This window comes from Acomys minous (genome assembly GCF_964271855.1).
Source record: "Acomys minous genome assembly, chromosome: 10".
Taxonomy (NCBI): domain Eukaryota; kingdom Metazoa; phylum Chordata; class Mammalia; order Rodentia; family Muridae; genus Acomys; species Acomys minous.
The window spans coordinates 50,620,008-50,646,961 of NC_140491.1; the positions used below are offsets into that span (position 1 = coordinate 50,620,008).

The 26,954-nt window shown below is 40.6% G+C and overlaps 1 protein-coding gene across 3 annotated transcripts in view; it reads left to right on the forward strand.

Annotated features, from left to right (window-relative positions):
• Positions 1-26,954, forward strand: part of PELI1 (pellino E3 ubiquitin protein ligase 1) — a 51,446-nt gene that overhangs the window by 17,266 nt on the left and 7,226 nt on the right. For 2 of the 3 annotated variants that reach the window (XM_084798082.1, XM_084798084.1), the window contains exons 2-3: positions 20,466-20,605; positions 23,808-23,937. In XM_084798082.1, the coding sequence (XP_084654208.1) occupies positions 20,535-20,605; positions 23,808-23,937 (201 nt within the window). In that variant the 5' untranslated portion in view covers positions 20,466-20,534. Of the gene's footprint in view, positions 1-5,729; positions 5,875-20,465; positions 20,606-23,807; positions 23,938-26,954 lie in introns of those variants that run through there. The other variant, XM_084798083.1, reaches the window with a different exon arrangement.

Sequence of the window (26,954 nt, forward strand, 5' to 3'; positions counted from 1 at the left end):
GCTGGGCCAGCTCTCCTGCTCTCACAACCCTGGGGCTTGCTCACCAGTGCCTTTGCTACCAGGGCCAGCTCCACTTTTTGCCCAGGTGAGGTGCAGAGCCCATTCTGGCCAGTGAGACTCAGTCAGGCCTAGCTCTCCCATTCTCATGATTTTGGTGGCCAGCTCTCCTGACTGTTGAGTCAACACCTGACTGCTGCAGGTGGTGGGGGCGGAGGCACCCATACCATCTCGGCCATCTCAGCCATCTCACGTCACGGCAGATGAGTGGCAGAGCGAGCTCTGTCTTGCTCACCCAACCCTCTCCACCAGGCCCAGTTTTACTGTGCTACCCAGGTGAGGGGCAGGACCAACGCATCCATTCTCATGTCCCTGTAAATCCCAGTTTTCACCAGCTGCTTTTTAAGTTGGAACTTTGATGTTAATACTTTGGTGCCTTTGTATTAGGATTTGTGTATCATCAAATTTACTTAATTTTATAAATGTTGGTCACTAGCTCTTACTTAAACCATAAGTAAAAGCATACCTGTTTACTGTTTACAGTGTAGCTAGATAGTTTCCTCCACATCTTCTCCTCCTTTTACTTTTTACTTTTTATCATTGTGAAATTTTTTTTGTCTTCTATAGGAAAAAAATTCTTTTTATGGATAATATGAGACAGAAAACACAAAGCCCGAGGCCTTGAGAGGAGGGCAGACGTAGAAACCCCCAAATCATCTGTGAGGAAAATATTTTCATCTTTTCTTGGAACTGAATTCTATGACCTAATATGTTTACACTCGGGGGAAAATTGAAATAGTTTTTGTAATAGTTAAGAGCATTGTAATAGAAAACTCAGCTTATGACAGAACTAAGTGGGGTGAGCATGTATTGATTTGTATCAATTGGAGTGGCATCATTCTGCTCCACCCAAGGCTTAAATAAAGTTACCAACACTTTGTATTCACTCATTTTTTTAGTATAATGTGTTTGAATCAAATATATTCCCTACTCCACCCCGACTGCTTTTCTTTACCAACTTCATATGCTCGCTGTTTTTTAAAATCCTCACTGAGTTCATTTAATGCTGCATGTATGTATAGGCATGGGTATGTGACCATTCGCAGAGTGTGCCTGAATTCCTGAAGGAACCTGGCTCTCCCTTCCCTGGCAGCCATCCATTCCAGTAGCCCTGAGACAGGGCCAAGGGTTCCTGAGCCTCTCACAGTCTGTTTGGGATTTTGGCTGGATTGATCTTGTGTGGGTCTTAAGCATGAGTCATAGGCATTATAAGTTCATGTTTACAATTGTCCTGTCATGTCTGGCAAATACTGTTTCTATACAGCTTTGGCTCTTACAATCTTTATGCTTTGTTTTCCGTGAACCTTGCATTATAGATGTCCTCTATAGAGCCAAGCACTCCACAGTTGCTTATCTTCTGCATATTAACTGTCTGTGGGTTTCTTTATTGATTGTTGTCTACTCCCAAAAGAAAATGCCTCTGTAGACATTATACACTGTCAATTAAAAAACCCAGTGGGCCCCATACACTGTCCTCAGGCATAACAGGCCATTGCTGTTGCTCTGTTACTCTGCAGAAGTTGGTGAGAAGACCCTGTCAAGCTGAAGACATGAGTCAGGACATACAGCAAACAACCTGAAAGCTTTATCCCACCAGCTTGCTTTTATGGTGCTAGAAGGTTTCTGTGCCTGTTACTAAGGGAGGAAAGTCTTCTGTGAGCCACAGCTGACCTGGCAAATAAGTAACCGAGTAACTGACCTGGCAAGGTAGACCCACTGGTGAACTAGTGGCACAGCTGCTAGAAGTAACCAACCACTTCCCATAGTGAGACTCTTTCTTGAAAATAAAACAAAAACCAAACAATAAAAAGCCTGTTCCGTGGATTGATCCCATTCCTGGTGCTCTTAAATGGGCCCAAAACCTGTGGTAATAACTACTCCCAAGAGTCCATGGGACAGAAGGAGATTCAGTAAAAAGAAATGCCTTAGACAACCTATTCACTGAAGTTATAGCTGAGAATTTTCTAACAGTTTCTGAAAGGGCCTAAATAGGCTTCTACCATTTTGTACTTTGTGCATATTCAAGGAGATATACTCAGTATTGGTGATTATAAAAAATGTTAGTCAACTCTGGGGATATTGTAGCTGCTTTACAGCCTCAGTGAGATGCTTAGCAAACAATGCTCTGTGCAGACATAAGCACAACAAACTTACTGCATCCAGGTTTTCTTGCTTCAAAATTATGTTATGGTTCATTTTTAGTAAATATTTGATTTGTATACCCATTTTATATGCTGGTATGCCTGGGGGTCATGTAAAACTTTCTCAGGTAAAAATGATTATACATGTATAATAAGTTGAAGAAACTCAGATAATTCCACACTCATGAAATTCCTGCTATTGTGTGTGTATATCAACAATATTGGCAACCACTGTCTGTCCTCTGTCTTCCAGGATCAGCTGTGTATCTGTTTAATGTTGGTATAGGTCTTGTGTCTTTTCAAATTTTGCATGGATTTTTTGAAATGGGCTTTCTGAGATAGTTCACAGGTACTTAGGTGCTATAAGTATTAATGAAGAGTACTCTTACTGCCATAAAAGAAAATATATTTCATAAAGTGTTAACATTTCAAGTCTCCAAATACAACAGTTTTTATAATTTTCAAGAACAGTTAGACAAACGGTTTAAATATATTTCAGTTGTAGCTTATTGAGTTGAAAAAGAGCCAAATTAATTTAAACAAATAAGATCTCCACATTTATGGCATCGTGCACCTAGTAGTTTTGCATTGCCAGGGTATATAAAAGTTCTTCCCTTTATGTCTCTTTGCAGAAGATTGTTCTGACTGTAAGTTAATGATTTTTACAATTTGTTGCTGTCTAAAAACTTCTCTTGACTTCACATTTTGTTCTGGATGTCTTGGTTTCTTTCCTCCACCCACACAAGTGAAGCAAGAGCTGTGAAGTGACACTGAATTTGAGAACCCTGGCTTTTTTTTTTCCCCAAAACAAACTAACTTTTTAAAAAATATGACTGCTTCTTATTGAAACCAAAGAAGGGAAGGCTTTGGCAAGTGTTCACTAAATGTGGGAACATCTTAATTGATTTCACTGTAATGAATAGGATGCTTTCCTATTCGTCTTTGTAGATACTTGGCTCAGTAAGCACACAATAGCGAGAGACCTGCTAATCTGTGTTGAAAAGTTTAAAAAGACTACAAACTTATAGCTGCAGATTCATCAGTTTTATACAATTACATATCTGTGTTTCTTTTAGAGAGGGAGGGCAATGTGGTCATTAGGATTTTGTATTCTGTTATGAAAATAATCACGCAAACTTATTTAAACTCAGTGTTTTGGTGAATTGTAGTATGTGAAAATATTAAAATGTTCTTATGAGGATTGTGAAGTGCATTTTAAAAATACTTTAAAATGTAAAGTTTAATCATTATATATTCTGTAGTAAAATGCCAAGAAGGCATAATGAATTAAAAAATATAAACAGATCAAAGTATGCATTTAAAAACTCACTACAGATGTCACAGTAGTCCAACTAAATCTCTAACTCGGGTTCTTAACTCAAGTTAAACTATAAGATTTTTAGGGAAGAAATTGAGAGCCAGTCAGAGAAAAGAACTACCTGAGGTGCTAGAAGAAAGAGAAACAAATGTTGGTGGGCAACTAAAACCGCTGCACTTTTAAATGTATGTCTTCAAATCTGATTGCTTAGAATTAAAGACTGTTCACTTTTAAGGCCATTATTATATAGCTAAAACAGGAAGTCACAGGAAAAACTCTAGGAGGAGAACTGTTTTATCTAGTTTCAGTAGCTCATACAAGGTAAGAACATTTCACATTACTGTGTCAAAAGAACCGGAACCATAGTAGTCTCTCTGCAGATATTTGCTGAGCTAACTTAAATCTTAAGATAAGGTAGCATGGCTTTTCTGGGCTTTAAATCTCACCCTGCCTTCCTCCTTGTATCTCATTTTGATATAAATATATTCTGATTTGAGACTGAAAAGAGATGGTTGGTATTTATTTATTGAATCTTGGCCTGAACGAAAATTACTAAGAGGGAATTTAATTTAGAGTTTTGTTTTGTTTTGTTTTTTGTTTGTTTGTTTGTTTTTTGGCTATCTAGACTATAAAATAATGACTATAAACTGTATAAATGAAATTCATGTAATTCATGCCTGAATTATAAAATAAGGTGGAGAACTGGTTTGAAAACAAGGAGTAAGGCTGGACATGGTGGCGCACGCCTTTAATCCCAGCACTCGGGAGGCAGAGGCAGGCAGATCGCTGTGAGTATGAGGCCAGCCTGCTCTACAAAGTGAGTCCAGGACAGCCAAGGCTACACAGAGAAATGCTGTCTCAAGAAAGGAAAGAAAGAAAACAAGAAGTAGATAGTTCTAACAGTATAGTTTAAGGAAAGTTAAATTTCATCTTTGAGACATTACCTGAAGCAAGTCTAGGTCTCCTAGGTTAATGACATTTTTAAGTATAGTAACCCCTTTACAAGAAGGAAAAGAACCATTACGAGCAAAAATACATGGCACAGTCAATGACTCTGGGAAGTATTGGGGATGGGTAGTTAAAATGGCACTTAGTGAAAAAAATATATATATATATAATATTTTACCCTAATATCTGCTGTTGCTCCCAAATAGTGACATGGAGACCTTTTGCACTTATTAATAAGCTTTAAAGCACCATAGTGTAAAAGCAATTTTAATCTCCTAGCTCAATTGTCTGGGAAGTTTACTACCTCTTCCTGCTATCCTAGGCCTAGTGCTGGAAGCTTCTGGCCTCCGTACAGTCCAACCTAGGCCTACAATGTTGTCAGCCTCTGAGACTTACTGCTTAATGAGCTCACACTTACATCCCAGAGCTGTTTGCATTTTGTAGCTTTCCTTGCTGAGCTCTCTCTCTTGGTCTCTCCTGGGCGCCTGCCTGTGGCTCGATCCCCTGGCTGTATCTCCTGTTTCCTCCTCTAAGTCTTCCTCTTCTGGCTGACAGGAAGTCCTGCCTTATTCTCTCCCCTGCTCAGCGATTGCCTGTAAGCTGCTTTATTGGCATATCAAGGGACATTGGGAGAGCAGTGTTTATACAACATTGAAACAGGAGATTTTCAGAACAAGAATTGCCACCAGAATTGGGGGCACAGAAGTTAGCATTTGAATTACATGATCATCTTAATGCCTACAGTTACTGTTTGGGATGTTCTGACATGGAGTCACTGGCTCCCCAGGTTAAACGCAGTGCTTACTCTTCTGACCTTCACCAGACAGCTTGATCTCACCCATAAAAGAGCAGACTTGAAAGGAACAAATTGAACAGTATATTCATTAAAGTTCTTTTCAGCAGCAGAATATAGTTTCACTAGTGACTTTTCTTAGTGCTCTTAACCAGGAAGAATTATGCATTGTTAACAAAACTTGGACCTAATGAATAATTTCTCAGTAATTGGAGTTAAATTGATTTGGCAAGTAAAAAACAAAACAAAACAAAAAATTGGGCATATCCCTATAGCCTATAAAAAACAAACAAACAACAACAGCTTACTGTACTACAGCAGATACCATCTACATGAATTGTATTGTGGCTAGTTGAACATGACCAAAGCATCCCCAGGAAGGTGGAACTAAAGGAAGAAATAATTTACACACCTGCTTAGGGTGTGGCTAGAGGTACAGAGACTATAAGGAATGAGTCCTTGACTGTAACCTTGCAAGTATGCATAGATCATTAGAGAAGCAAGTTGTCAGAGGACAGCTGTGTCCAAAGTTGAAGCAGAAGCCTAGGCTACAGCACGTAAGAAAAAAGGAGACAAGTAAGGAAAGAAACACCTGAAAGCAGCCTAGAACTTGTGCGGTAAGTGTACCTTGTTTTGGTTAACTTGTGAAGAATCAGGATTTTAAAGGTCTTAGGGGACACGTTTATCGTTGGTCCTTGAGCTCAACTAAAGTAATTGCATAGTCATATTGAAGCGTGAGGCCAGCCAGTGGAAGCGCCTGTAGTCCAAGCCAGATACTTAAGAACAGAAGAAAGGTTGTTGGGATTCACCCACCAGCCAAGAAAGCTACTTAAAGCTTGGGCATGTTTTGGGTTTGTGTTTGGCTGGCTTCCATGACATTATTAATCAAACATCAGTATAAATAAAAGCACATACCAGACACAAAAGTGTTTCGTTAAATAGTCAGAGCTGAGGCTAGGGAAGAAAAGCTACAAGTTTAGTTCTAGCCATTCTCTGTGATGGATATGATATGTCTGTGGCCTATTCTAAAAACAGCTTGTCACAATTGTTTAGAACACAGGGAAGTTTTTGTTTTTAGTATCTTCTCAGAGCTCTTTAAGAAAAATGCATCACCTGGGATCACTTGATACAAACCTAGCCTGAAACGTGTAAGGAACTTTACTTTTAGTTCTCTATTTCTGTTCATTAAAGTAGGAACGATGACATACTACATGGGCTGTTTGATGAGCTGATTGATCTAGGAATGAGCAAGAAATACATTTCTGAACATTAGGAGAGTTCGTGTGTTGGTCCAAAGACTGGCAGGCAGGCCCTTAGGTTTTGTTATGACGTTAGGCATAGACAGCAACAGCTACATTCTGAATGGTATGAGTATTGAACCTGCCATGCCCGGTTTTTTGAGCAATCCTGGGCCTAGAATAACATGACAGATAGAGTCCTCAGATAGAAAGGTCCTAGGATGTATTCAGTGAGTGTTAGAGCCTGGGTGTGTATATACTGGACATAACAGGATGTATGTTTTTGTTTTTTGTGTTTTGGCTTTTTGAGACAGGGTCTCTCTGTGTAGCCTTGACTGTCCTGGACTCGCTTTGTAGACCAGGCTGGCCTCGAACTCACAGCGATCTGCCTGCCTCTGCCTCCCAAACGCTGGGATTAAATGTCTGAGCGGATTTATTTCATTGTTTAAGGGGTCCTGCTGCCAGCAGAGGGCCAGAAGCAATGGTACAAAGATTCACTGAAGGCAGTCTCGGGACGTGTTGACACAGTTAGGGGTTACTGGCAGTAATAGATATAAACTGGTCTGCTCTAAGAACTGTTCATTTTATACCAAGGCATTATGATTATGACAGTATTGTCCATAATATGATAGACGTGCTGTGAATCAGAGCTGTTGTCCTGTGGGCTCATTGTGAGAGAAAGTTTCTCAGATAAATTTAGAACCACTAAAATTATTTTTTATGACTTCAAAAAAGATAAACTATTTCTAGGCAAGATTTTGATTCTAATTAAGATCAGTAAGGGCACTTACTGACTTTGGAATCAAGTGTCACTAATAATGGTGCTATTGAGCATAGCATGGTTTAATTAAGTGCTAAACTGTCAAATTAGAGAGCCATTTCCATAGTGGCTGTTAACCATGAGCACCAGCGTCAGGTTTGAGGCAGGTAGAATGTTTACTAGGGCTGGATCCTGAAGTGTGCCACGAGAGAACAGTACTGTTACTCCTTCATGTGTGTAGGGTGTCTGCATGTTCGCACCACACGTGTCCCTGGTGCCTTCAGAGGCCTGAAGAGGGCATCAGATCCACTGGAATTAGAGTTTACAGTTGTAAGTGTTCAAAATCAAACCCAGGTCCTCTGGAAGAGCATCTAGCACTCTTTAACTGCTGAACCATCTCTCCAGTCCCAACTAGCGAAGTTAAGTAAGAGAATAAATATCAAATATGTAGGTTCTGGTGGGACTTCAGTGGGTGGAGTATGCAGACGGCTTGCATGTGCAGCGCAGGGAGCAAAATAATCAGCATTTACTCCTGGGATTTAATTTCACCAAATTAAAAAAGAAAGCAAATGTAATTAAGTATGTTTGGCTATGCAGAGAAGTAGACGTGCTCAGTGTACTCCCATTCCTGGTAAGTATAGGGCTTTTCTTAAAAGGGGATGTAGGAGTAATTTACATCTTGCATTGGATGCCTTCAGTGGGGATTTTATAAAGCTATGTCCCAGTTTGCTTCTAGGCACTGCTGCAATTTCTCCATGATCATAAACAAATCTAATTTATTTGTTTATTTTGTCTGTTCTTGCTGTCCTGAGAGTTGAACCTTTTATGTGCAAGGTAACCATTCCACCAACACATCTAGACCCTAGCCTCAATTTATTTTAAAATACAAAGCTATAAAGTAACAAGTATTATCAATTGAGAATAGGATTAAATGTTCACCTGATTATAAATCCAGGGTAATATAGTAGTCTGTGACCAGATCAGGGGCAAAATCAAATTTATTTCATAATACTAAATGGATATTTTATGCATGTGAATTTTATTGATTTTGTTTTCTTAAATGGAGTATAACAACATAATAAACTGATATCTACTATACTAAAGACCGTTTAAAACAAGGTATATTACTATCATGAGCTAATTTGACACCTTAGTTATATTTTCAGCATTTACAGAGCAAGTACACAGTTAATCTGAATGGCTTTTTAAGAAGTAGGATGTTTTTCTTTTGAAGTGCTTTATTCTATAATTTGCTGCTAAGCCTGTGTTAAAAATTGTTCCCTGCTTCCTCTTACTTCCGTTTCTTCCCTTTTGGGTCACATACTGTCTTAGGGAGGAGGCACAGGCGAAGCGAGTTCTCACTTCAGCCAATAGAAGCTGGACTCCTGTAGTGTTTCCCTACTCTGCGTAATGCAGGCCCACCCACACACATGCTGAGGCTCAGTGAAGGCGCACTGAGCAGACAGCACAGTGCAGCCAGCAGATGCCTTACACTATCGCGATTTTATCCTCTGGTGAGAAGGTGGTTTAGCGTGTGGTGATAGCGACAAAATAAAAAGGTGGGTGCTCTGTGGCTTGATTTTAAGGGTCAGTGTGAGGCTTCGGGTAAAGGTAAACTTGCAAAAGGAAATGGCAGGAAGCACATCAGGCTGCTTTTACGAGGCATTTCTTCATACCCAGCTTTAGAATTGTGTTGTATGTGATTTCATTTCCTTCTGTCTTAGGAGAAAGGTTGGATAAATCTCAAATCCAACGTTTCTGTGTTCTTGGGATTTAACTATTAAACTCCTATCCACAATGAAGAAAGCGTGAGATATAGAACTACAGGTATTATGGCCTGTTGATTATACACCAACAGAAAATGGAAAGCTGTTCTCATTTCTGATGTATGTAGGCTAACCTATAGTACTTGGCTTTTTTTTTTTACATGTTTTAGAACATAATATTATTAATCGCAATTTTCCTTTCAAGATGGAGACTTCTGTAGTTCTCTGAAGAAAATGATTTAGTAGCTAGAATAGTGTTGCTGTCGTGCATTGCTAGCTCTGCCATACAAGGGTTTTAAGTAGTGTTCCTACCAGAATGCTTTAATTGTTCTCATGATGGGGAGGACTGAATAATATTAGATAGGACTATTAAGTACGGGGAATATTTCCACTAAAAAGTAAGTCATCATTTCCCAGTAGTGTTGTATTTTCACCAAAAGAAAAAAAATGTACTTGAAAAAAATGTTTTTGTAGGAAATTTAAAAGAAACTAGATCTGATGTAGATATTGGTATATATGATCTTTTTTCCTAGTTTTCTAGTCTGTGAAGAAGTTTATTGTACATTATAAGATACATATGACATAAAATGGAAAATTGGCCATAATTTAGTTATTTGGAATATTTGTAATTTGATAATGAAACAATAATCAGATAGAAGAAAGAAGGAAATAACCCAGATATATTGCGATATGCATTTATTTTCCTGATAAAGGGTTTTGTTTTTTAAATGCTCTTAACTTCCCACACACAGTGTCACTGTTACAAAGTTTCTGGAGAACACAGTATCCCTCAACCAGAGAAAGGTCACCTGTTACTCCCGAGTGCTTTGCAAGGACCAAGAAGGAAAAGAAACTAGAGAGTTAAACTGTAGTTATTCACTGGGAGTAGCAGTCATTGTCAGTTTTTTAAAGTAATGGCTTCTCTTTATTGAAAGGTACTGTCTCTGAAAAAAATTTATTTTTTTAGTAGTTAGAAATTTAACTAAAAGCTGGACGTAATGGCACATGCCTGTAATCCCAGCACTCAGAGAGGCAGAGGCAGGTGGTTTCCTGTGCGTTTGAGGCCAGCCAGGGCAACACAAAGAAACCCTGTCTCAAAAAAACATAACAACAACAAAAAAAGAAAGAAATTCAACTAAAATTTTCTTCTCGTTGTTCTTAAAATGAAGCTTATTAAGACATGTTGAAAAGAAAATACCAGGCTGGAGATATGGCTCAGAGGTTAAGAGCACTGGCTGCTCTTCTGAAGGTCCTGAGTTCAATTCCCAGCAACCATATAGTGGCTCACAACCATCTACAATGAGATCTGATGCCCTCTTCTGACATGCAGGCAAAACACTGTATACATAATAAATAAATAAATAAATAAATAAATAAATAAATAAATAGAAACAGTTATAAATAAATGAATAAATTTTTTTAAAAAAGAAAATGCCTTCAAAGTTAACTTCTATGAGAGTAGTAAAAACATGTTTAAATTCAACTGATTTTCCTCTATTGAAAAAAAAATTAAACGTGTGTGTGTGTGTGTGTGTCATTTGATGTTAAAACTAATTGATTGTAATAGATTTTGAGGTTTTTAAAAAAATTATGTCTTAGCTATACGTATTATGGCTATACTATATAATACTTATAAGCATTATATTTAACCATTATTCAGTATTAAGAGTATTAGAAAACTTGAACTTTGTATACGGTATCAAAGTTGTCTACAAAGCATTAATGATAAACATTAGCTTAGGTACCACGAAACACAGTTAAATCTGAGAATGGTTAGGTTTTCTTTTTTGTTTTTGTTTTTGGGCTTTTGGTTTTTGTTTTGTTTTTGGTTTTTTTGGTTGGTTGCTTTTTTCGAGACAGGGTTTTTCTGTGTAACCCTGGCTGTCCTGGACTTGCTTTGTAGACCAGCCTGGCTTTGAATTCACAGAGATCTGCCTACCTCTGCCTCCCCAGTGCTGGGATTAAAGGCATGTGCCACCCTGCCCAGCCCTGAATGGTTAGATCTTAAATGATGGGACATTGCCACCATAAATCAACAAAGTATGTATTAATCCCTACTTTATATTTTTAATTAAATACTTAATAGGCATTTAATAAGTACTTGATTTTTTTTACATTACATTATCATTGGAAATAACTGTTGAAATTTTTATTTCTTACAGAAAACATTTTGATCATATTTTTCCTCTCCCCTAGCTCCTCCCATCCCTTTCTACCTCCTTACCCATCCAGTTGTATGTGTGTGCATTCCCTTCACATACATACATACATACATACATACATACATACATACATACATACCACAAAAATGAAAATCAAAGCGAGCAAAAACCCACTAAGACCAAAAAAGTAGGGGGAGTAAACAATGGGGGGGGGGAACCTCACAGATTTATTGACAAACTCCTCCTGCATAATGATTGCTATACCCAGTGACACTCCGTTGGAGAAAATTGATTTTCCCAATTTCAGTAGGTATCAGTTGCAGATAGCTTCTTGGTTAGGGTTGGGTTCTCGTGTCCAGTTTCCCCTTTTCCTGCTGGGGCCCTGTATGGCTTGAACCTGTACAGATGGTGTATGTGCTACCACAGTGTGAGTTCATTTTTTCATCAGTCCTATTGTGTCTGGAAGATGTTTCCTTGGAATCATCCATGGCTCTGGCCTTTCCAGTCTTTCTGTCTCCTCCTTTGCATCGATCCCTGAGCCTTGAGAGGAGGGGTTAATGAAGACATCCTGATTAGTCTAAGAGCTCCGATGTCTCTCATTCTCTGCACACTGCCTAGCTATGGGGGTCTGTGTTATTTCCCATCTACTTCAAGAAGAGCTCCTCTGCTGAGGATGAGCAAGGCATTCTTCTGTGGGTACAGCAATATGTCATTAGGGGTCAATTCGTTGCTTTGTTCCTTTAACAGAATAACAGTAGTAGGTTTTCCACTAAGTTAATGACCTACTTAGTCTCAGTTTCTTGGCTACTTCAGCAGTGTCAGGCATGTGCTCCACCTCAGAGGTGGGTTTTGAATGCAATCAAAAAGTGGCTGGCTACTCCCGTGACACAATTGCACCAGTATATCTTGCAGGCAGTGTCTGCTGTAGGTCACAGGATTTGTAGCTGGATAATAGAGATTACTTTTCTGGTTGCATACAGGGTACCCTCTAGCACCAAGAATGATAGTCATTAGCAACGGTGAAACTTCTGATTGGACCCAACTCAACTGCTGTGTTCACTGACAGAAGTAAGTGTTGTCTTTAGCCTTAGGGCCTTATCATCAGATTGTGGGAAGCAACCAGTAGAGTTGGTAGTGGTAGCCTGTGGTGTTTTAGGGGAGTTCATGGGACCTTTTGGCTAATGATTCAACAGGATGTAGTAACCCATTCCTGGCACTGGTGGTTTTACCTGGTGGCATAAGGTGTGTAGTTAGAGCATTGTCTCCGCCGTTACTTGGTGACTCCATTTAGATTACTTACACACACACACACACACACACACACACACACACACACTTGAGAAAGCTTCTACAGTCTGACTGTACAAAGGGTTTTAGTGTTAGTTGTCCCCTTTTCCTTGCTCCATCCTCCTCCCTATTTAATACTCCTATTTTCCCCTTTATCTCTCCATAAAACTATATTCTATTTCCCCTTCCATGGAAGATCCTCTCCTTCCGTTCAGTCCCTTAGCAGGTACCAAATCTCTGGTTATTCGGATTGTAGCACATATCTAAAGCTTACAAGTTAACATCCACATACAAGAGAAAACGTGCAACACTTGTCTTTTGGGATCTGAGTTACCTTAGGATGATTTTTTTTCTAGCTCCGTCCATTTATATGTAAATTTCATTTTTTTCTTAACAGCTGAATAATATTCCAGTTGGAATAATTTTATGATTCCCCAAACTCTATGCCTTTTAGTTATTGGTAATTTTATTGAGGCACACATTTGAATCCTGCCAAGGATAAGGTTACCTTATAAAAGGAGGAAAGTAATTTGGTGAGTGAACCTAGCACATCATGGCCAGCTTTGAAATCTTCTTTTGGGGGGTTGGGAGGGGCGTAGGGTTTTGGGGTTTTTTTGGGTTTTTTGTTTGTTTGTTTGTTTGTTTGTTTTGGTTTTTTGAGACAGGGTTTCCCTGTGTAGCCTGACTATCCTGGAATTGCTTTGTAAACCACGCTGGCCTCAAACTCAAAGCACTGGGATTAAAGGCGTGCTCCACCACCGCTTTGAAATCTTACTGCAGAGTTGTTTTCTTTTGGTCCTCATGACAAGTCCTGTAACATGATATGTGATGTCACTGCTTTTATAGGGTATGGAAACCTCGTGCTACAGAACTGGCTGGTAAATTTTGAAATTCATAGAGAACTGGGTAGAGCTCTTACTCAGGATTCCAAGGTTTTAGGGCTAGTCTTAGGTAGTAATAACTTTATTTAACAAAAGTATTTCTGAAAGAAACACTATGATTATGAGATAATTGGTGATAATTCAAGGAAAACATTTAACTCTTAGCATTGTAATAGCTACGGTCTCTTAAGATTGTTGTGAGGTTAAATTGTGCATGTAAAATGTTTACAACAGTACTTGACACAGAGGCAGCCCAGCCTTGGGCATTTTGAAGGGTCTGAGTGAAGAGCTAATGGTGTTATGTGTTGACTTAGACCTAGCATGCCCTGCATTTTTCCTGTGCTTATATTCTGAATAGCTGCTAAGTCCCATGAAACTTGCCACTTTCTGTTTGTTTTTTTTTTTTTAATTGTTCCTTTAATAGTAATGGAATTTCCATCTTTTTGAGAAGCATATAATCACTTCAGTAATTTAAGTAATCTAAAATTGTTTAATACAAACTGAAAATGGACAGGACAACAAACATATTTGAGTTCCTGGTTATTTTAAAATTACATTTTCCAGTAACACAGTGAATAAAATGATTTGGGTCAGAATGATGAACATGTAAGCAAACTCCGCTTCCCCAGTCAGGACAACAGCCTTGCAGTCTCTTCTCCATTCACATTCACGGAGCACATGGAACTCTCTCTTCCTGGCCTCTTCAGACTCATTTTTCTAATATATTTTCTTCTTTCTGATGGTACCAAGGATTTGCTTTTGTGTGGTACCAGGCTTTTCCCCTTGGATTCCTTTCTTCCCTCCTTTGTTTACATAAGTCTACAAAGTTCATGTCATTTATTGGTGGTCACTACCAGGAAATAGAGTTGACAAATACACTGAACATTGAGGAAGTGACAAAAGTTCAGATGATCTCAAAAGTCATAGCTGTGTTTCCATTACTAGTTTACACTGAGTTGTAATTGTTTTATACAGTATGCTTTCTAATTTCCTAGATGACGTCATAATAGGCTATCTTGGTTCGTACGTGAGAGCCAGCCCATTCACCCTCATCTCTGTGTCAACAGTATATTAGAAACCTAAGGCTGCTGTCTCTCCGGGAGGCTCGCGTCCTCTGTTTATAAAATGGGAATGGCTGCACTCGGGTAGCTGTGATAGAAGACGGGCTGATGTGTCCTGAGCTAATGTGGGTTTTAGTCCTTGCTCTGCCAGAGCTTTTGGCCATAAATGGACGCCCCCCCCCTTCCTGACCCACTCTAGAAACTGGAAATAGTAAGATTTTCATTTTCAATTCAGATACCTAATTTTAGAGTCAGATTAAATAATGTTATATGAAAGCATTTTGTTAATTAGGATTCTCTACAAGTGCCAGACAGACCCTAACCCATGAGTTCATTGAAACTGACATTCCTTTGTATGTAAAAGGATCTTCTCACTTTTAACCAAGCTTGCTTCTAATGTTTACAAATGTGAGTCTCTATCCAGAAGGCCTCCTAACCTGCCTGCAGCACACCTGCCTGCAGCACGGGCCTTGAATGGAGCTCACCCCAGCTCCAGCTTCTCTGCTTTGAACTTTTGAGGAGACGCTGTTAACATTTTAAATGCATGGCCGTTGTCGGTAGCTTCCGCCATGGTTCTAGTAGAGCGCTGGCGCTGCTGCCACCTTCAGATCCAGTCCCTTTACAGCGCAGGCTTAACACAGGAAGTGTAGGGACAGCGTTAGCTCTGTGCTGAGAAGCAAATGGTTTTGAGTTCCTTTCCATGTTTTAAAAAAATAGATCAAAACAGGGGGATTTCCTTTGTTGGAGAACGAATTCTCTTATTCTCAGTTCAAGAGCAGAGAGGTGGGTCTCACGTGGGTTAAATGGAGTAATGGCATGTGTGGTTGGCTGCTTGGTTGGTGATATTATCTGAGGCATCTGGCTGGTTGGCACTCATCTTCTGCCCATAACTCTCCAGACCTAGGATTACTTGGCCTGTGCCACCATGCCCAGCGCCACTGATTTTTTTGATTATAGCAATTGTGTGTGTTACTGACTTCTAGAGAATGTAGAGGCCAGGGATGCTCATGAAGTTCCAAAGATGTAATTTTTGGTGGTACCCAGGCTGAAAAACCCTAGCTGAGAGAAACAAATTATATCTTTGGGGAAAATGTTAATTGCTTTCCTGTCATGATGAAATAAGTTATCCTTATGAGTGATAAGACTCTTGACATGTCACTTGTCTAATCTAGAAGGGATTGGAAGTGTACACAGTGGTGCCCTTTATTTATTTTGGGAAGGGGACTGTGGACTTTGCTGCTACATTAAGCTGCAAACACAGAAGTCCTCACTTCCAGCCTCACCTCTGACACCATTGTTCTCCTTCTGTGTAAAGCTGCTCTTAATCCTCTGATTATAAAGAACGGGGGAGATGGAAACCATGCCTTCTGGCTGTTCTGCGCTGCTCTCACAGGAAGGCTCCGCCACACACACCTTAGCACTTTGTTTTGACTCATCCTGTTGAAAACATGCAGGTGAACTCTAGTGTAGAATAGAAATCTGTCCCACCAGAGACAATATATTCAACCCATAGTTTCCCATTATAAAGAATTACAGTGGGGCTGGAGAGATGGCTCCGTGGTTAAGAGTACTGGCTGCTCTTCCAGAGGACCTAGTTCAGTTCCCAGCACCCACATGGTAGCTCCCAACTCTCTGGAACAGTTCCAGAGGACCTGGCATTCCCACACAAACATGCAGGCAGAACACCAATGCACATAAAAATAAATAAATCTTTAAAAAAAAAAAAAAGAAGGAATTGTTTTCACCTTTTAAACCATTTTCTGTCTCCACACCACTTTCATGCCTGCTAAAATTTAAGTGATCAAAAGATTGTGGTGGCTCATGCCTGTAATCCAAGCACTTGGGAGGCAGAGGCAGGCTAATCTCTGTGAATTCGAGGCCAGCTTGGTCTACAAAATGAGTCCAAGATAGCCAAGGCTCCACAGAGAAACTTTGTCTTGCAAAACAAAACAAAATGAATTGTGTAAACACCCACACTTGTTTTGTTTGTTCCTGGCTTAGTATTTGTTTTACTTCTCTTGCTTTTTGAGCAGGAATTCGTAGCTGTTTAGTAGATAATAAGCAAAGGGTTGTTAGCAATGTGAATAGTAAAACAAACCTGTAATATTTAAGGACAAATAACAGTTGTTTGAGTTTCCCTTTAAAAGTATGTCTTTGGGAAGACTTAATATGAAAACAGATGTCCTTTACTGCATTTTATAGAACAAATGGCCACGGACTTTTAGCATTCAAACTAAAATTTAATATATTTTATGGCTTTCTTTTTTTCTCCCAATCCCACCCAAAAATGTTACCATTTTAGAGTATGGTTTTTTGAGGGGGAAAGGGGGCTCATTTTCTCAGGAAGGTTAGTTGTTCCATTAGAAGCAGCATGTGTAATTTCCAACCGTTAAGCAGAGCTTCACTGCAGCAGCTGCTGCAGCAAACAGCCCCACTGTCTCAGCAAGATTTTTCCTCTTAACATTTTTTCCTTGTCTTGGTGGAATTAATGGTGTTCCAAGTCCTTTGTGCTAGTGCATTAGGCTAGGATGCACACATGGTGTCAGCCCAGCTAACACAAGGACAGCAAGTAGAGCTGAGGCTTTAGGACGTTCTGTGTAGCATCCATTGCAAATACTCAAAACGAATGATTCAGGATTCATTTTGAAGAATTAGATACCCACTCAGATTTAAGAATACATAAGAGAATATTTGAAGGAAATGGATTCAAAAGCGCTGTCTAGCTCCTAGCCTTGTATTAAAAATACTGATCCTAGACGGGCATGGTGGCACACACCTTTAATCCCAGCTCTTAGGAGGCAGAGGCAGGTGGATCACTGTGAGTTCGAGGCCAGCGTGGTCTACAAAGCAAGTCCAGGACAGCCAAGGCTACACAGAGAAACCCTGTCTCGAAAAACAAAAAACAAAAAAAGGGCACTCAGAGGAAGGATAGCAGACTACCAAGAAGAGACTTGATACCCTATGAGCATATACAGGGGGAGGAGGGCCTCCTCAGTCACAGTCTTAGGGGAGGGGAGTAAGGGGAAAATGGGAGGGAGGAAAGAATGGGAGGATACAAGGGATGGGATAACCATTGAGATGTAACAAGAATAAATTAATAAAAAATTAGAAAAAAAAAAAAAGAAAGATGACCCATTATATAGATAATGGCCAGTGGCCTTCATGTAAAGATTCTGGTAACTTCTGTTATAGCCATCACCATGTTCTAGGATTTCACTGCAAGAGAAATGGCAGTTGTTTATAGTGTTAATTCCTCATCAGTTCTTTATGTTTAAGAAAGCTTAATCCTGGATCATGTAAGTATGTAAGTAACTGATGGGACTGATTGTTTTAGGCTTTAAAATATTAGAGGAGTAGAAGTTGAGTTTGAGCTTCTTCCTGTGACTGCAGCTTTAGTGTCAGTGATAAAATTTTCCAATATATTTATATTATATGTAGTGGGGAACATATGTTAGACCTGCTCTTATTCCTGAATAAGATTTGATCTTCTGCTGTAGGCCTGTAGACCAGTGGTTCTCACCCTGCCGGTCAAAGCGAATCTAGGACAGCCAAGATAACATAGAGAAACCCTGTTTCGAAAAACAAAAAACAAACAAAAAGCTCACAACCATAGCAAAATAATTTTGTGGTCACCACAACATGAAGAATTGTATTAAAGGGTCATAGCATCAGGAAGGTTAAGAACCATTGCTGTAGACTTGTGCTGAATAATACAGCAGTATACGCTTTACTTGTAAATTCTCAGCCCAGGGCCAGGTGGCTGCTTATATTTTCCCAGCGCCAAAATTCCCTTCATTCTACTTTAGTCCTTCATTTTTAGAGCTAGAACAGATTGCTCTGTTTAAAGAGCTCACATAGAACACAGGCTAACACTTGCTCGCTCTGTGGTACACTAATGTCAGTCAAATACAACATTCTCAGACTTGCCATACTTTGGTAATTAATTTGAAAAAAATGTTTTTTATATGTACCTATATTTTTGCTACCCTGTTAGCTGTTCTTTCTGTTGAGAGAATCCCTTCTAACTAGTTTCTTTATGTCATGCTACTGGCAATTTCCTTTTTAAATTTTTCTATGCCTGAAAATGTTTTAATTGCTTTCTCTTGATTTTATTGGATAAAGACACTTCTTACTATGCATACAAGCAACATTAAATAGGACGAACAGGTTGTACTTATATTAGGAGTATGTATGTATACGTGTATGCCTACATGATGCATGCATGCATCAAGAATTTGAGAAATAAGCCAGGCATGGTGGCACATGCCTTTAATCCCAGGCTGGCCTTGAACTCACGAGGCTCCGCCTGCCTCTGCCTCCCAAGTGCTGGGATTAAAGGCATGCGCCACCACGCCTGGCTGTAAGTTTTTAAACCATATAGAGCCACTGTTTTATGGGTCTTATGGTTTCTGGTGAAACATATGCTATCATTCTACCAGCTTCTTCACTGCAGATGGAATACTGTTTATTTTGTTTGCTTGGTTTAAGGGTGTTTCTTTGCCTTCAGTCTTCAGAACCTTTATCTTGGTGCTGTTTGTTATCTTTAGGTTATCTTGAGACGGGATTATTTAGTTTTGTGAATCTACAGTTGCATGTCTCTCACCACAGTTGCTATGTCTTCAGACATTATTTCTTTGAGTGTTGTTTCAGCTCTGCATTTTTTCTTCTTGAGGATGCAGCTGTGCAAATGCTGTAGCCCCACTGACCCAGAAGGCTCTGCCCCACTCTGGTGTCCAGCCTACCTTGTAGGCTTTCTATTGTGGTTTACTGTGTCCCTTAATTTGGAGATTTCCACTTTGTGTCTTCTTTTGTTTGCTGAGACTTTGTACTTTATCCCCACATGTGTTTGTAATTGCTTATTGGAACATTTTATCATGGCTGCATCTAACTCTTTGTTGAGTAGTCTTAGATTTGTCTTCTCAGTTTTGTCGCCTGTTGGTTACTGTTTCTGCTGTCTTAAATCTTTTTAGTTCTTGATATGTTAGGATAATATGTTGAAACCTGGACATTTTCAAGTTCTGTTTTGAGACTGTATTATCTAAGCCTTCTGTTTGCACTGCCATTTCCTGACACTGCTTGTCAGGGCAATGGATGTCTCTCTTAGACAGCAGATAAAGTCTCTGACGGCAAGTCAGGGGGAAGAACCTTCCCACTGCATATGCATGGGGAGATGAGAGCCATCTGCATAGTTTCTGTGTCACTGGGATTGAAAGACTATGCTTGTCCATTGAAGTAAGAGCCCTGCATCGACACTGTCCTGCTGTGCTTTCAGCCTCTTTTTGTGGTTCTGGTGACTGCTGAGGCCCGGCACTCCGCTCTGGCTAATGAGGATGGGGCAGTTTCTATAGTATTTGGCTACAGTAGAGCACTTATGGCCGAAGCTTTCTATCTCCTAAGCTGCCACTTGATTGCTCCTTTAAACAGAGAGCAAACTTTTGTTTGTTTCTGTCTGTACCAGTTGATATTTCCAGGTTGCTGGCGTCCTCGGTTCCACATCTGGCATACATTAGGCAAAGAGAGCACAGAGAATTCGTGTTGTTCCTTGGATCCCCAAGTCCCTACTGTTCTGCCTCTCTCATCTTTTCATGTCTACTTTTATATTGTTTTCATGTTTATTTATCATCTGCCTGCATGTGCCGTGGTGTGCGTGTGGAGGTCAAAGAACAGTTTGCAGGCATTGGTTCTTTCCTTGGCCACATGGGGACCCAGATCAAACTCAGGTCATTCAGGCTTGCTGGTAAGCAACTTTACCAGCGAGCCTTCTTACCTGATTTATAAAAACTTATCATATCTTCTTACATGATTATATCCAAGGCCTCTAATTGTACTTTGTAGAAATAATAAGGAAATGTACAAGTATGTTCTGTAAAGTGGCAGACAGCCAGATGTGCGTTTGATCTTTTGGTCTCAAATGCAGAGCCATTATCAGGGGAACATCACATACTGTGTAGTTCATATGATTTGCATAATGTGCTCAGGAAGACTTGGAAAATACTGTTTTGTTTAAACTGAAATCATTGTTCATGTTAATAGCAAAACTTTTTTTCCCCTAGGGAATAATGCAAAGGGTGTCTCAAGGCTCCTGACCAGTGAACAAAGATTTGAGAAAGACAGCCAAGCCCATGTTTTCTCCTGATCAAGAAAATCATCCTTCCAAAGCCCCAGTAAAATATGGTGAACTCATTGTCTTAGGGTAAGAATGCTGTGGGATGAAACATAAAACTGAGTATGGTGTGGTAATTCTCTCTTGGGTAGAGTTTTTGCTGTTGTGTTTTAAGAATTTGTATCTTACTACTTCCAAAATAATTTAAAGTTAATAGTGTTAGCAGTTTAAGAAGTTTCTGATGCCCATATTTAGACCATTCTTCTAAGTATCGAAATACTGAGTAAGGGCTGGAGAGATGGCTCAGAGCTAATGGTGACGGGCTTGCTGCTCTTAACTCCCAGCGGACCTCAGTTTAGTTCCCAGCACCCACATCAGGAAGGCACTGAGTAAGCTTTACTTTGTCCTCACCCTTAAAAGACTGCATTCTCTGTCCTATCCTTCTGAAAATGTTTCTTTAGCTACTTTGCCAACTTTGCCAAAAGCCTTTCCCTTTCCTACTTCAGGTCATTTTGTGTCCCTTAGTGTGTATTTGTTCTTTTGCCTTCTGCAGTAGTGTTAATTTGTGCCTAAAGACCAGCTGTGTTTCTACTTACTGGTAAACAGACTTGTGTAGACCTAAGGGAGCAATAAACTGACTGTCAAGCCCAGCACACAGGTGTCTGCTTGCTTCAACAGTTACCTCGTTCATTGACACTCCAACAAAAGCCATCTGTAGAGTGAAGGATGGGCGATTCCATTATTTCAGTGCTTTTATCTAAACCTAGAGTAACTGTAAAATGTAGATACAGTCTGTTGGCTAAGAAGTCTGGAAACTAAGAATTATGGAATGCTCTGCCCCAGTTATTCTCCCGCCCCCCCCCCCCCCCGAATGTCTGGCGCTCTAGACTTTAATGCTTTTGAGACTCAGACTGGTATAGCTTCTTGTTTATTTGTGACTTTTTTTTTATTTTATTTTAATTTGTATGGGTGTTTTGCCTGCATGTATGTTTGATGCCCATACATGCATGCCTGGTGACCACACAGGCCGAAGGCAGCTTTGGATGCCCTGGGGGTAGAACTATAGAAGGTTGTGAGTTGCCGTCTATAGTTGTGTGTGTGTGGGTGATGGAAAGGACCTGGCCTCTCTGGGGGGCTAGCCAGTGCTCTCACTGCTGGGCCATCACACCAGTGCTCTCACTGCTGGGCCATCACACCAGTACTCTCACTGCTGGGCCATCACACCAGTGCCTGCTTGGGACTTTTTCACTGGAGGCCGTAGATGCGGGTTCCACTGCTTCTTCCAGCAGTGCTAGTATTGCTGCTGTGAACCAGTTAGCCATGCTGGCTAAACTCAACCCAAACTTATATTGTGATAACCCCAGCATAAACTTTATATAGTAGCCACAATATTAGAACTTTGGGATAAATATATTTTATCATGTTAAAATAACTTTTAATGACCAAAAAGAAAAACTACTATGGGATGAATTCTTTTAGCAGAAAACTTGTGAACTATTAAAAAAAAAAGTCCCTTAATTTAGAAATTTCTCAGCTAAGCTTTAGCTGTAGTTATTACCTCTGTATTTAATAGCTTAAAGTGCAAATGTGATTTCTAGAAGCAAAACTAGACAAGGTTGTCGAGGAGTTTGAGAGACATGGTGTAGAGTCAGAAGAGTCCACGGCTTCCAAGGACAGTGTGAGGGGCAGTAAAGAACCCCCAGTAGGGCTGATGACCGCGTACAGCCTAGAAAGCCATGGGGCTCTGCTTTATAGAATCTTATAACAAGGCTTTATCCAGTACAGAATTCATTCCCCCTGTCCTTCCATCTGTGGTTTGGGGGACTAAACATAGCCTGGCACGTGGTAAACAGCGTCAAGTTTATGTGATGTTTATATATGACAGTCATTGGATGAGCTCCTCAGCTTTGAAATACGATTCTTTCTCCTTGTTAATTACTGTTCCAGGCCATTTTATAATCATCCCCATCATCCTTGAACCTTTTCCTATTTTCTGCTTGTTTCTGTTCAGATTGACTAGCTGTACCTGAGAGAGAGCAAAGATTTTGTCAGGGTGGAGAAATGGTGAACAAGGAAGATCACTGTTGAATTACTGCTTGTACCTCAGTGAAGCAGTAAGGAATGGACACATACAGCCCCAAAAGGCCTGGTGTTCTAGCTAGTGTTCTGCTGCTGTGATAAGACACCAGCCAAAACACACCTGTGCCAGGAAGGGTTTGTTTCAGCTTACACTTTATAGTCCATTATCCTCAGAAGCCAGGCCAGGAACTGAAGCCGAGACCGTGGAGGAGTCCTGTTTACTGCTTGCTCGGCTTGCTTTCTTACATCCTAGCAGCACCTGCCCAGGGTGGGGCCAGCTACCGTGGGCTGGACCCTCCTCTGTCAGTCATAAACAAGAAGTGCCTGGTGTCTGGTGCAGGCAGTTCTTCAATTGAGGCCCCCTCTTCCCAGGTGACTCTGGATTATGTCACACACACAGCAAACTTACTTGGATTAATATTTTGGTTTGCCTGTGTCATTTCTGTGACCTTAGAGAACTCATTGCTCTACGCCTACTTAACCTACCAGGACTTTTTGCTTGTCCATGTTTTTGAGTGTGGGATTAACGATGGATGAGGTAGAATTCAGTACTGCTTGGTTGGGGTACACACCCAGACATGTTCACTTTGCTTTTCACTCTCCTGGTTGCTTTAGTTACATTTCTCACTTGCTTGCCATTGAGGCTCATGTGCTCTAGAGAAGGGTTTGGAAGAGTGAAGGAGCAGAAGGACGTTTAACCAGTAAGTGGGAAAGAGCTCAGTTGGACAGGAGCTGCAAGACGTCAGTGCTCTATTCGGGTAGCTAGCATTTAACAAGTCCAGACACTGCTTACTTCACAAGTTCAGCTTTGGAAGTAGATTCTTTATTGATTAATTCTGCAGAAAATTTATCTTAAAAAGTATAGCCACAGCCAGGGGTGGTGCCTGTCCAAAACAGCCAAGGCTAACGCAGAGAAACCTGGTCTGGGGGGCAGGAGATGTATAGTCCCAAGGAATGCAATATCCTATTGCTGAGTTCTCGCTTAGATAGATAACTTGAAGCTGTGTATAATACTTCTCTGTGGCTTGAAACACAGCCAGAAAGAATCTCGTTTTGATTCATACCCAAGCAGCTGGTCTGGAGATCAGCCGTTGCTAGGAGGACCATGAGGTCACTGAGAATTGAACATACATGTAAGGCAGACTATAACCTTTGTTTTATAATTGTGTAATCCTTTTAAGAGATCTGCTAAACCTATTTTCTTCTCTTTCAGGTATAATGGGTCTCTCCCAAATGGCGATAGAGGAAGGAGGAAAAGTAGATTTGCTTTGTTTAAAAGACCTAAGGCAAATGGGGTGAAGCCCAGCACTGTGCATATTGCATGTACTCCTCAGGCTGCCAAGGTGAGATACAGTCGGCTGAGATGTGTGCCCTGTGTCCCTAGAGCTTCACATCTCGGTTTCGGTTTTTTCTTTTGTTTGGACTGAGGGAGAGACCTTGGAAACATGGTGTTGGAGAGTGCCATGTGGACTTGCCCGCTCCCCTTTAACAACAGACCCGAGGCAGGGAAGAGCTAAAGCTGTCCGGATCCCTGAGGCTCTGTGGGCCCTCTGAGGCTCACTGTGTTCTTTGCTGGGTTTGCCCCAGTGCCTTGTACAGAGCAGACCTCAACAGGCGCTGCACTGACTGAGCAGGGCACGCCCGGTCCCTGCTGTGCCTGCAGTGGACTGCTCACCCCCAGGCCCTCTCAGTCCTGCTGGCCCCTTTCTGTCTCCTCACCAAGTGTTAGAGGCTGGACCTTGACAGTACTCGAGCCTTTCTGAGACTGATGAAAGCAGAGGAAGTTTTGAATCTTCGTATTGCCTGGAATTCCTTTCTTTCTTTTAGCACAAACTGAATTCAGTAATGTGGTATCCGATATTCTTATTACAGAGTTCCTTGGCTTCTAGAGGTATCTGTAGCTATGTAGCCCCAGGTCATACGTGACGTTACAGCTTCTGTGCTCTGCCCTTGTCAGGTTAAATAAATGAGATGCGGTAAAGTTGGTGTATGTTACTAGTTTTAGGTGCCTAGTCCTTGAAGTTAACTAGATTTCAGCCTTGTTCTGTATCCAGCTTGGATACCACACTTCCATTTGGCCTTCCCTTGATTACTAGGAGAGCCAGTGAGTGTGTAGGAAAGGCTGGTTAGTGGGTGGTGGCAGCTCAGTCTGAGGTGCTCTCTGTAGTATTTGCCCATGGAAGTGCTCTCAGTATTTGGAGTATACCACTTCTTCATGTTACAAGACACTTAAATCCTTGGTTCTCCATGCACTAAAAATCATTAATTACTAACATCATTGTGACACCCAAAAAAGCATTTAAATATTTTCAGATACCTATTAGCTATGTAACACCTCTGTTTGAGGGCAGCTGTCAAGGGCGATATTTATAATCTTCCTCTAAAATACTCTCTTATTTTGTATGTGCGTATGAATGTATGTACGTATGTGCATGTTATGTATGTTTGTGTCTGTGCCTGTGAAGGCCAGACAGACATCAACATCTTCTTCATCGTATTTCTTGAGTCAGGGTTTCACTGACCCTGGAGGTCCCTAATCAAGATGGGCTGGCCGGCCAGTGAGCTCCAGGCGCCTCCTGTCCCTGCGACCCCAGCCCTGAGACACCTCCCTCCCCAGCCCTGCTTTCTCAACTTTTTATATTGTCTTGTCCTTCATGCTTTCACTGTTAGCCCTTTTTTGGTTTTACCAAGCCAAAACAAAACAACAACAACAAAAAACCTTCAGGGATTGAAAATTGATTAGTGTCAATTTTTTAAAATTTTGGCCTTTAAAGGTGGCACGTGCCTTTATACTCGGGAGGCAGAGGCAGGAGAATCTCTGAGTTCAAAGACAGCCTGGTCTACAGAGTGAGTTCCAGGACAGCCAGGGCTACACAGAGAAACCCTGTCTCAAAACAATATATGTATGTATGTATGTATGTATGTATGTATGTATGTATATGTATATATATGTATATCCTGAAGAAAATTTGTTTATAGCCTGGTAGTCTCTAGGATGGATTAAAGCCAGGACTTCTAGTAAAACTCAGACTTGCCCTGGTGTAGTTCTTATTATTAATCTAAGAAAAAGTGTAATAGTTAAAAAATTATAGCCTCAACACCCACAAATGTTTTAGAAATTAAGAATTAGCTTTCATAGCTAAAGATAAAGCTCAGTGGTAGGACTATTTCCTAGCATGGGTGATGTCCTGTGTGTTTGATCACAACAACAAAGCTAACTCTTAGCCTTAGCATGTGGCATACACCTGAAGTCTTAGTGCTCCGGAGGCTAAGAAGAATGGAGAGTCATAGACCAACATGGGCAACACCTTGAGACCTGTCCCTTTCCCTTGCTCCCCTAAAAAATATTCCAGAAATTACTAATTTTTATTTTTATTAATACAGTTTCTATAGATTTTAAAATGTGAAACAATTATAAATAGTTATAAGTACATAAATATGTAGTAAAACATTAGCACCATGCTTGTAAATTATACATGTTCTTGAGGATGGATACCTCGATAGGAAGGGACATGTGGGCAGCCTCAAAACAACAACAAAAAGAGGGCTACCAAGATTGCTCAATGAGTCAATGGACGTCCCACTAACCCTGACTACCTGAGTTGGATCCCTGGAGCCCACAAGATAGAAGGAAAGAAGTAATTCCCACAGGTTGTACTCCAATTCCTACCTATGCATGTGCGTGTGAACATGTACACACAAATAAATAAACGTCTCTGTTTGAGTGCCTACACCTGTACAATCCAGCACATGAAAAACTTAAGAAGGACGGGGATCGAAAGCCATTCTGTATTGCATAGTAAGGTATAGGTCATCCAGAGGTGCACAAGGCCCAATTTAAAAACCAGATAGGAAAAAAAAAAAAAACCAGATAGATGAAAATGAGAGCCAAGTACAGTGATACACACCTGTAATCCCAGTATTTACAGAAACTGAAACAGAAGATCACAAGTTTAAGGACAGCCTGGGCTATACAGCCAGACTCTCAAAACAAACAGAAACAGAGAAGCCCAGGGTGGTGGCTCAGGCTTTCAGTCCTAGGCCTCAGGAGGCAGAGCAGAAGGTTCTCTGTAAATTAGAGGCTAGTCTGGTCTACAAACCAGGGCCATCCAGGGCTGTGTACAGAGATCCTGTCTCAAAACTGTCTACAACCAAGTGAGATGGTAAGCCAGCACTTTTAAGCTTTGCTAAAACCAGGTAATTGGCGCTTAGGTGTTTATTATGTTTAGACATTTGTTTTGGTTTTGGTGGTGGTGGTGGTGGTTTTTTGGTGTTTTTGTTTGTTTGTTTAGCTGGTTTTTTGAGACAGGGTTTCTCCGTGTAGCCTTGGCTTCCTTGGACTCCCTTTGTAGACCAGGCT